The following is a 12,091-nucleotide window of genomic DNA, read 5'->3' on the forward strand; positions in this document are numbered from 1 at the left end:
GTTGTTTAACACAGCTAACCTGTTGTACAATACCATGTATGCAGACTGTGTTACCTATGTATTCAACTTGTGTATTTACTGACAATGTTTTCAGTTCGAAATAATACTGTCTTAATACTTACTTAATTTTGGTGCGATTAGTTACGTGAACGGAAGAGCTATTGCGCTCTTCTGGAAAAAGGTTAAGAAATATTTTGTGTTTTTAAATTGAGACTGGGATTTCAAAGGGATTTAGGCACCCAACTCCCACTGGCTTTCCATGAGAATTAGGCACTTGATTTCCTGGGCCCCATTAGAAAATGTCAGGCTGATAGTTAGGGAAGCTCTTGAATCTCCTCCTCATTTCTTTTCTGGCCACACACTTGATTATCTACGGTAGCAGTTTCCGACTATGGCTTATCTGTCAATATTTTTAATGCTTTGTTGGTGTGGAAAATATCCAATTTTGCCTTGACTTCATTTCCCAAACTCATCTCTGTCGTATTTCAGTTTGAGTACAACTGCCTTTTCAGAACATTGACCCCTATTTTTGTTATTGACAAGACACTGTCCTTCATGGGCAGATTTCTGAAATGAGCTCTGCAGGTTTTGCACTTTATTTGTGCGACCTTCAGAAAAAAGCATGCTTGCCAAAATGTCAGGCTTTACTTACGCAGAAATAGCCCTTAGTGTAAGGAGGGGGTTAAATATTTCCCTTTGTACATCTAAGTACTCTTGGAAGTAGCACTGCTCTTTGTAACCCTGGATATGAGCAACTGTATTCTGCAGTGTTTGGTACAGTATACAAACAGCCGTACATAAAAGCAGGCTTCTGTTAAATGTGAAAAAACAAACTTCATCAGCTTTAGCACCCTTGTGGTCAGTACCTCAGTACCAAAGCTAAGTGGGACATTAGTGTACTGTTTAATTTGTCTTGCCTTTCCTGTTTGTAGGCCCCACATCATCTTCACCCCTGTTGCACCTCAGCATACACTATGCTACTGATGGCTCATCAACCAAAGATTCTGTTGGACTAGAGACCCCCATAAGGGTCAGATTTTTATAGTATTGCACAGTTTCAAAAGTTGTTTTTCAATCATTTAAACCCTTTGGGATATAAAATAATGACCTTTGCAAAACTACCCTATATTGTACAAACTGTTACTTACCTAGCCCCTGTAGTCCTGCTCCCACTCCTGTGGGGCTCTGTGGCAGATACCTGTGGACTTTTCTTGGACTCTGACTATTCCTTGCCTGGAGCTAATCTAAACTATAATTTATGAAAGGACAAACCAGGGGTACAATTTTTCTGTTAGAAAAATCTACCTGAGTAGATGCCTCTTGCGTTAGAAATGTTTCTGCCATTGTAGAGATAAATGTTGACCCTCAAGGACAAGTCAGATGGAAAAATCAAGGGTTCATGTGTGAACTAACCTTTTACTAAATCCTGTTTGCTCCAGCACAAAAGAGGAGGAAAGCTCCTGACTGTTTTCCTAATGTAGGTAGGGAGTGACTGTCATGATTTGCAGAAGTTAGAAATATTTAATAAGTAAAAGGTGGTGGTGTTTTTTTTTTAAATCTGCAAATCTGCCCTTTTTCCTCTCCAGCATTTTCTCTATGTAGAGCATATGGTGGCTCAGTTTTGGTAAGATACATGACTGGTACAGATTCATGTAAAAGCATATAACTAAAAATTCAGAACTGGAATTATGGTTTAACAATTAGTAACTTATTTTCTTGCATTCCTAATAAATGTAGCTATGTCAGATCCATTGATTAGCCCTCTGTATAAAGTATGATATACCCTTTACAGGCATGAACAAAAAGTTTTATAACAAAATGTGCATTTTTGTGTGTTTTAGGGCATAATTCAGAAGATAGTGGACAGTCACAAAGTAAAGAATGTGGCCTGTTATGGATTACGGCTCAGTCACCTGCAATCTGAGGAGGTCCACTGGCTACATCTGGACATGGGTGTATCCAATGTGAGGGAGAGGTTTGAATTAGCCCACCCTCCAGAGGAATGGAAGTAAGATTATAAACCTGTTCAGTTTCAAAATCAAATCATTATGTTCTATTTGCCATAAACTTTGTATAATCTTTCATTTTATAAAGAAAATCCTCTTGCAGAACTCCTGAGAATAGGGCTAGTAGAAAGGGAGACAGCTGCCTATAGTTACCCAGCAAAAAGCTAGGAGAAATGAGAAGGTGCCCTGGTATTCCAGAGGAAAGGCTCATTGGCTAGAAGGGAATTCTGCCAACTATGAAGAGCTGTTAAGTCTAATTTGAGCCTGCAAACCTTAGAGTGGGAGAAGAGTAGGATGAGACTTGCTAAATATGTAGTAGGCCCAGTGAATCATAACATTTAATTGTATCCCTGTTTTAAGCATAAAAATGCTGTGATGCATTTAAAAATACTTCTAAAAGGGCATTTTATATTCTCTTTAAAAGAAATTAGGGAAGTGTTGTTAAGCTTCGTATAATGCAGCTATCATTTAACTAAGACAAATGTTAATTACTCCTGTTTAGAAATGTACAGATTTAGAATGGGTTAAGATTCTCCAGGTGAGATTTAATTGCCAAATCTGTTCTTAATATACAAACCAGAGAAGAATGCAGCTGTCTGTCTTAAATGGCTTGCTTCTGCAGTGCTAATAGAAGTAAAAAGCAGTAGAAAAACTCTGTCAGAAAAGTGAAGAATATATATCTGAATAAATATATGGAGCAGATCTATAGAGTAAGAAATGTTCATAGTCAGTTAATTCAGGTTAATCCTATCACTTGTGTTATGCAGGAGGTCAAACTCGGATGATCACATGATCCCTTCTGGACATATAATCTATGAATATAATCAATTTTCTGACCATAACACACTTCACACAGGATTACTAGTAATTTAAAACCCCATAAATATGTTCTTCTGAAGAACCGTAGTAGAGTTAACAGTCTGCACGTAATTTCTTGAAACTTAAATTGCTAGATAATTTACTAGTAAATGCTTACCACATCTAGCAAATCTGATCCGGTGAGTTTATTAATTCACTTTAAGGGGGCAGCCTGTCACACTAAATGAGAAAGTTTAAAACACTGGTGTCAGAAATATTGCACATTTTCTTCTGTGTACATGACATTTCATGGCTTTCTGTATGCTTTAATGGTGCAGATTGATTATTTTTTTCAAGCAAATTATCATAAATAATACTTTGAAATGTCTTTTGGGGGGGAAATATTCTGTTCACATGATATGGCCAGAACCAGATATGAGATATGAATAATTTATGCAATGGATATTTATTACCTATTGTCAAAGTGCCAGTTTCATTTATATTATGTGATGCAGCCTATGTTACATATTTTAAAACTGATTAACTTTGTTTTGTAAGGAAAGTTAGATAATTGTTTTGAAGTTTGGATAACGGGCTTGTATAAAAACCTCAGACAAGTGTCATGATAAGGTATAAATTATTCACTACATCTCCAGAGTGTCATTTTATGCTTTATCGAATGCAAGCAGCCTGACTTACCTTTTAAACCCATAGAGATTTGCTTTGAATAATCAAAATGTTGCTGTCATATTTGTAATACTATAAAACAGAGCATTTAGGATCAGATGACAGTACTTGTTAAAATATTTAGATTAGTAGAGTAAGAGAGAAGTCCTGGAATGGTGCTTGAATTAATATCGTCCCATAACATAAGAATCCAGTAACTGCTGCTCATATGGGAATTTTTTAATGATTTTAATTTAAGTCTGTGTATTCAATATACACGGAAAATGTATTCTCTAATATTCTTTTAGATCAGTCCAGATGCTTAGATTATACTTCCCGTCACCAGGAGGAGATAGAAAATGATAAAAATTCTTGGAACAAATTCTGTCCCTAACGTAAGTGATTTTTGTGATGCTATTGGATACTATTTCCAGAGGAACAGTAAGGGAGGTGACTCTGTATTCACACCGCACTGCAGTAGACTCCTATGGCTGTGGTTAAGGCTCAGGATAAGTAATAAATTCAGACCTACAAGGTCAGCCACAGTTTGTTAAGCCAGACATCTCTTCTCTCTTCCAGTGGCATTCAGTTCAGCTGTAAGAGCACAGTTTCACAGCAGTGCCAATGGGTAACCATCCTAATGAAAATTAGCAGAATGCAATTCTGTAACGAGTGAAGGAGCAAGAAGTAGCTGTTTGTTAGGAGTCCAATTGCCCAAGCCTTAAACTTGCTTTAAGATATCACTGTGGCCTTGTCTTCACTGCTGAAAAATGTACATTTTTTATTCTTGGGCAGCTCACACACATGAACTATCCCAAGGTAAAAACACAGTGAAGACAGGACACTTCAGTTTTACTGTGAGATAAACTAGGTGAGGTCATCCCAAGGCAGTGAGATAGTGCTGATCTTGCCTAGTTTACCTGATGGTAAAACAAAAGTGCATGGGATAGATCATACACATGAGTTATAGAATCATAGAATATCAGGGTTGGAAGGGACCTCAGGAGGTCATCTAGTCCAACCCCCGCTCAAAGCAGGACCAATCCCCAGACAGATTTTTGCCCCAGATCCCTAAATGGCCCCGTCAAGGATTGAACTCTCAGCCCTTGGTTTAGTAGGCCAATGCTCAAACCACTGAGCTAAGAGTGACTATTATCTGAAAGTAAAACACACACACCTTTTTTAGCAGTGTAGACAATGTCTTCAACTGTTACAAACCCCCAGAGGGGTTCAAAAGGATGATGTCAGTGAACACTAGAGACTCTATCAGTGAAACTGAGTGCTTATTTGTTCATTGATAACATTCATTCTATTCAGGAAACTAATATTGAGGAACACAGGTGTATTGTATACTACAATGACCATTGGCTCTCTTTCTCATTTCCTCGATATGCAAGATCTAGCATTGCAAACAGAGGTGTTTTATACCAAATTGATGTGCAGGTTATACTTCTAATTATTGTAAAACACTTAATCTTCCAAATTAAGTTGAGATTTGTTAATCCAGTAACAAGCCAGTTACCATTAGATGCATCTCGTTTTTATGTAAATTGTTTTTTTAACATTGGTGATGAATCTGCTTAAAAATTCTTTGTAGAAATAATTGATTAGTGCAGTTAAGGAAAAATACAACTTAAAAGATCAAGATTTCAGAAACTTAGCAACTTGTCCAGAAGGCAAAAGCTATTTTGTACTGGTGCCTATATTTAGTACATTAGGTTCTCTTAATATGATAATAAAGAGGCTTTTATAGTCTGCTACATGAAGTCCAATTCAATTTGACACAACTTGTGAGAAAGAAATGATGATCACAATAACAAGCAAATTCAGACATACAGGGGAATCACTTGCCTCTAAGAACCTGAGCCAGGAAAAGGTTTGCAGTGACCTTTTAGTTTGTGCTGCAAATTCAGAGACTGATTTACTATTATTTTGTTCTGTGTAGCACAAGAGAGCTGTACCTAGTTCGGAGGGAGAGATTTAACTGAAATGTTTGGCACTGAAATGTGTGTGGAAAGGAGAGAATGGAGCTTTGCAGAGCATAAAGCAAGTCCTTCTGGGTGAAATAGATCTACAATAATTTGCAGTAGTTACTAGAGCCAGGATAATATTTAATATAGTCACAGGCAAAACTTGCTGTGCATAAAAAAAAGCAGAGACATGTCTGAAGTTTAAACTTAGCTTTCTGGCCATATCATCATCTTGAACAGTTTTCTCTTTCTTCTTATTTCTAAAAGGTATTAATAATCAATTTCTGTTTTATACAATTACACTCACATTATAAACAGCTCTGCAGAAGCATGTTGCAGAAATGAACTCTAGGGGTTCTCTCTAATTCAGTCTATAGCTAATTCTAATAGAATGATAGAAATATAGGTCTGGGAGGGACCTTAAGAAGTCCTCACATCCAGTCCTCTTTGCTCAGACAGGACCAAGCAAACGTAGACCCTTCCTGATAGGTATCTGTTCAACCTGTTCTTAAAAACCTCCAATGACTCCACAGCCTCCCTTGGAAGCCTATTCCAGAACTTAACTACCTTTATAGTTAGAAAGTTTTTCTTGATATCTATCCTAAATCTCCTTTGCTGCAGATTAAGCCCATTATTTCTTGTCTTTCCTCCTCTGGTCAGGGAGAACAACTGATCACTGTCCTTTTTGTAACAGCTCTTAACATATCTGAAGATTATCAGTCCTTCTTCAGTGTTCTTTTCTCAAGACTAAACATGCTCAGTTTTTTAACCTTTCCTCATAGGCCAGGTTTCTGAACCTTTTTTCATTTTTGTTGCTCTCCTCTGGACTCTCTCTAACTTGTTCACACCCTTCCTAAATTGTGGTGCCCAGAAATTGGACATAGTACTCCAGCTAAGACGTCACCAGTTCCAAGTAGAGCGGGACAACTATCTCCTATGTCTTACATATGACACCCATTAATACACCTGAGAATATTAGCCTTTTTCACAATTGTATCATGTTGTTGACTCATATTCAGTTTGTGATCCACTATACCCCTCCGAGCCTTTTCAGCAATGTCATTGCTTTGCCAGTTATTCCCCATTTTGTAGTTGTGCATTTTATTTTTCCTTCCTACATAAATTATTTTGCACTTGTCTTTATTAAATTTCATTGTGTTGAATTCAGACCAATTCACCAAATTTGTCAACGTTGTTTTGAATTCTCATCCTGTCCTCCAAAGTGCTTACAGTACTTCCCAGCTTGGTGTCACCTGCAGATTTTATAAGCATGCTCTCCATTCCATTATCCAAGTCATTAATGAAAATATTGAAAAGTACCGAACCCAGGATTGACCCTTGCAGGACCCCACTAGATATGTCTTCCCACTTAGCAAACTATTGATAACTCCTGTTTGAGTATGTTCTTCCAACCAGTTTTGCACCCACCTTATAGTAATATCATCTAGATTGCATTTCTCTAGGTTGCTTACGGGAAAGTCATGTGGGAATCTGTCAAAAGTCTTTCTAAAATCAAGATGTATCACATCTATTGATTCCCCCCATCCACTAGGCTAATAAACTGGTCAGAGAAGGAAATTAGGTTGGTTTGGCCTGATTTCTTCTTGACAAATTCATGCTAGCTATTTCTTATAACCCTGTTTTTCTCTAGGTGCGTACAGACTAATTGTTGAATAATTTGTTCCAGTCTCTTTCCAGGTATCAAAGTTAGGCTGATGGTCTGTAGTTATCCAGATCCTCTTTGTTCTACTTTTTAAAGATAGTACTATGCTTGCCTTTCTCCAGTCCTCTGGGACCGCATCCATCCTTCATGAGTTCTCAAAGATAATTGTAATGGTTCTGAGATGGCTTCAGCTAATTTGTTAAGTACCCTAGAATGAAGTGCTTCAAGCCCTACCATCTTGAAATCATATAACTTATCTGAATATTCTTTAACCTGTTGTTTCCCAATTTTGGCTTGCATTCCGTCTGCCTTCTTACTACCTATTGTGTTGAGTGTCTGGTCATCATCAACCTTTTTAGTAAAGACTGAAGCAGAATAGGCATTAAACACCTCAACATTCTTGATGATGTTAGTTCTCCTTTCCTGTTATGTGGCAGGCCTACACTTTCCTTCATCTTTCTCCTAATGTATTTAATGAACCTCCTCTGACTGCCTTTTATGTCATTTGCTAAGTGTAACACATTTTTACCTTAGCCTTTCTGTATTTGTCTCTACACATTTGTGTTTTTTTGTACACCGTATCAATTTGTCCATGTTTCCATTTTTATAGGATTCCATTTGGATTTTAAAATCATTAAAGAGTTCCTGATGGAATATATTGGCCTCTAATCATCCTTCCCATCTTTCCTTCACACGGGGACAGTTTGCAGTTGTGCTTTTATATTGTCTTCTTGAGAAACTGCCAGCTCTCCTGAACTCCTTTTTCCTTTAGATTTTCTTCCCATGGGACCTTACCTACCAGTTCTCTGAGTTTAAAGTTTCGAAGTCCATTGTCCTTTTTCTGCTGCTCTCATGCCTTCTTTTGTTAGAATCATGAAATCATGAAGCATGATCACTTTCATCCAAATAGCCTTCCACCTTCAGATTTGCTACTGACTCCACTCTGATGTTCAGAATCAAATCTAAAATGACGGTCCCCCCTCTGCTTTCTGAAACAAAAAGTTGTCACCAGTACATTTTAATAACTTATTGGAAATTTTGTTTTTTGCCATACTACTCTTCGAACAGTCTGCATAGTTAAAGTTGCCCGTTACTACTAGGTATTGTGTTTTGGATATTTCTTATTCCAAAAAAATAAAAATTCATTGCACAGTATTTTAAATTCTGCATATTTTATTTGTCAAAATAAGACTATATAATTATACCAGTTTCAATTATTTTGGTAATTTATTTCAAAATACCTGTCAGGGAGTATCTGTAACAATACAGAGACACACAAAAATTCTCCCAGGAGTAGAGTTAAAGAAACCCCTACAAAACAACCCAGTTTCCGTTTCTCTGCCCCATCTCCTGCCAGAGCCCAGCCGAGGGCGGGGAGAGACACTCAGACCTCCTCTCTCCAGAGCCCAGCCATGGGGCACCCCCATAGCCCAGGGATCCAGAGGGAGAAACGGCTTGATACTGGATCCTGGGTTTGTGTGGAGTTTCCTGCACACCACCTCCTTCCTTTAATGTGTGCCGGGAACTGCAGCTGCCCAAAACCCTCCAGCTCTGTCCCTCTGCAAGCTGGGCTCTGCTGGGTCCAGTGGCAGCCAGCAGCTCTACAGTCCATTTCTGTGAGGGAAAAGGAAATTCTGTGCACAACATTAATTTCATAGAATATCAGGGTTGGAAGGGACTTCAGGAGGTCATCTAGTCCAACCCCCTGCTCAAATTCCCAAAACAGATTTTTGCCCCAGATCCCTAAGTGGCCCCCTCAAGGATTGAACTCACAACCGTGAGTTTAGCAGGCCAATGCTCAAACCACTGAGCTATCAGCAGGCCTTCTTCCCAGAACAGCATCCTATGGTTGAGGAAGCTGAAGCCCTCCCTTTGGCACCATCTTTGCATCCATCTTCAAGATGCACATGTCCCTACCTGGGCCCTTACCTTCAACTGAGATGATGAAAGAATACAAACTATGCCCCTGATTTCTTGACCTCACTCCCAGAGCCCTGTAGTCACTGCTGATCCTGCTCAGGGTCATACCTGATAATATGATTAGTGCCCATGTGTATGAGCATTATAGGGTAGTGGTTAGAGAGATGGATGAGCCTCAGCAACCTTTCTGTAAGTTCTCCCAATGTGCAACATCTCCAGGCAGGAAGCACACCTCCCCAGGACATCAGATCAGGTCAGGAGATGGTTGCCTCCACCCTCCTGAGGGCAGTACTAAAACACTAGCATCTTATGCCCCCTCTTGGATATGATGGCCATGAGCCTCCCAGCTTTGGGGGCAAGGGGCTCCTCCTCCTCAGCCACTGGGATCTGTTTATCACCTCCTGTTGCCAGTATAGCATACCAGTTCTTCACCTTGATGATTGGGGGACCTGGGTAGGGAGTGGAACACTGTCTGTTGCCCAAGATGGCCAGCAGCCAGTCTCGTCCCCCTAGAGCAGCTGGTTCGCCTTCCTCCTCTGGTGCTTCTGTGGTCACCTAATATCCTCCTTCCCCGATGTTTCCATGTGTGTCCTATCAATGAAGTCCTCACACTCCTGGATGCTACACAGTTGAGCCACCTCCTCCTGCAGCTTTCTAACCTGTTTCCTGTGGGACTCCACCAACTAACAGCTCTTACACTCAGGTTATTCCCCCTGCCTGGCTTTCATCAGCCGGAACATACAGGCTGCATTCCCAGCAGGTCAAGACCAGGGCCTGGTGGAAGTCTCCAGGGTCAGGATGGCTGGCTGGCAGTGGGGGGGTACAGGTGCAAGCAGAGGAAGAGCTATCAGTGGAGTTGGCAACATGCTGCTTTCCTCCCATTGATGGTTCTTCCTTGTAGAGTTCTTGCAAATTAAGGAAGGGGGGGGGGGAGAGAAAACACATCCCTGCTTTCCTGTCTTCCTTTGCTGACAAACTCAGCTCGCTGACTCCCTTAGCCTCCCATCTGCCTTCGTCTCACCAGCCATGTGTCTTAAAACACTTTAGAGTGACAGAAACTGTATAAATGTAAGATGAATGGTTAACCAGCCAATATATCTTAAATTAATTGTCTAGTGAGTGACTGTCATATGTTATTCTTAGAGGTGGTTTAGAATGAATCTCACAATATTCACTAAATGTTTACTCTTATGTTGAGATGTGGAAAGAACAGGCTTTTTTTTTTTATTGGAGGACTATTCACATTAAATTTATGGCATTAAAGAAGATATGTGATGGCTTCCTAAGGTTACAAAAGTACAATAAAGAATAGATTAAATTGTATGATTTACAGAGGGATATGAAGTGTGTAAGCCACTTGAATTTTCAGTTCCCATTCAAAGAAGGGAAGGAGAAACCGGCTTTGGTTGTAAGTGGGTGGGGTTTCTGTGCTACCATAGCAGGTTTTTGAGTTAAATGGGGATTGAAATAGAAACACTTTTCTTGTCTAAAGGAAAAGAAATAATCTGTTCTTTTTTTTCGTGAGTGTGTGGGATTACTCAACCAGGCAAAAAGGCAGCCATTAATCTCATTATAACTGACATCCCAAAATTAATCATGAGAATGTCTAAAGAAGTTCTAGGGATCTCATTAGCAGAAAGATATTTGAAGGGAGTTGAGAGAACAGCAATAAAAATTATTATGGCATTGTAGAGAATGATTTATTAGGAAAGATTAAAAGAACTAAATATCTGTATCTTGCTTAACAAATGTTCAGGGGTGACAGTTTATAAACATTTGAAGGGTAGGAACAGCAGGGAAGGAGAGGTTACATACAATAGTTCAAAGACACGTATGAAGTTAAGAGAAGGAACATGTAAAATGTACATCACCACAGACTTCTGGACCATGAGTAATTATTATAGTACAGAATAGTCTACCATGGGAAATGGTGGAAGTGCCATTGACACTAGTATGTTTGGCATGGTTAGGGAACAATTCTTCATTGAAAGGGACAGAGACTGTCGCCCAACAGGCCTTTCTCATCTCCTATTTGTACCTTATACTTTTGTAATTCAGTACTATCTTGACTAATTCATCTTCTGTTGTATGATGGAGATAGGTTCATTAAGTCTGTATCAAGATACAGATATATGTAGAGTTATCTTGTGTTTTTTGTTTTTTTGAAATCTGTCCTAATTCTGTTTCAGCCACAGTATATTACATGTTGAAATAAAAGGCAAAGTAAAATGGAAACTAAATATCATACTAGTCTACCTGAAGCTTTTAGGCTTTGCATTAGAGTTACTTTTAAAATTAAATTGTATGTTAAATAATGTGTTTCAATTTTCTCTAATGCAGTTGGTGACATACATGATGAAAAACTATAGTACGTGCTCCTTTGCCTTTAAATTATGCTTCTTGGTATATTTTTTAGTTAGATTTAACCTCAACCTTCTCCTTCAGGTTGTATTTAGTCACTAGGATGCTGAAATCAAAATGAAAAGGATAACAGTTCCCTTCTAGTACAAAAGAGGGGGCACTAAAGGTAATAAAAGATGGCGGAAAAAGCAGTTTTTAGAGAAATGAAAACTTCTACAAAATTTAAAATCCAGAAAGCTAGTATGTGGATGAAGACTGAAGATATATCAAGATATATAATAGAAGGGCAAAATAAGACAAGGAAAGAGAAAAGAGGGAAAATAGTTGTTTTTTAAACAGGAAATTTGCTTTGTTCTACATTTGACTCAGTAGTGTAGTGTAGTGGTGATTTGGCTTTTTCCAATGGAGAAATAAACTTCCTTCAGTTTTCCTGATTTTGGACAAGGTATGGATGACACTACCTTCCCTCTCCAGACATGAGCCCACACATGCTACAGGTCTTATTTTTTGGTTGGAAAAAAGGACTATTTTTGTTTATATCTTGCTGTGCGTCATGCAGCAGTCTTTTTATATGTCTGAGGATTCATTGATTTTTTTAAAAAAAGTTTTTCATTTTATGCCAAAGACTGAGCATGCACTTTGTTTTTGAAGAGAACCTCAAAATATCATGAAAAAAATAACTGAGTATTGTAAATCCATAGTTTTAT

At 38.7% G+C, this 12,091-nt stretch overlaps 1 protein-coding gene across 8 annotated transcripts in view; it reads left to right on the top strand.

Annotated features, from left to right (window-relative positions):
* PTK2 (protein tyrosine kinase 2) overlaps positions 1-12,091 on the top strand; it is a 377,826-nt gene that overhangs the window by 165,504 nt on the left and 200,231 nt on the right. For all 8 annotated transcript variants that reach the window (XM_045007657.1, XM_045007659.1, XM_045007653.1 and 5 more), the window contains one exon: positions 1,842-2,008. In XM_045007657.1, coding sequence (XP_044863592.1) covers positions 1,842-2,008 — 167 coding nt within the window. The remainder of the gene's footprint in view (positions 1-1,841; positions 2,009-12,091) is intronic.

This window comes from Mauremys mutica, chromosome 2, assembly GCF_020497125.1.
Source record: "Mauremys mutica isolate MM-2020 ecotype Southern chromosome 2, ASM2049712v1, whole genome shotgun sequence".
NCBI classification, from domain to species: Eukaryota; Metazoa; Chordata; order Testudines; family Geoemydidae; genus Mauremys; species Mauremys mutica.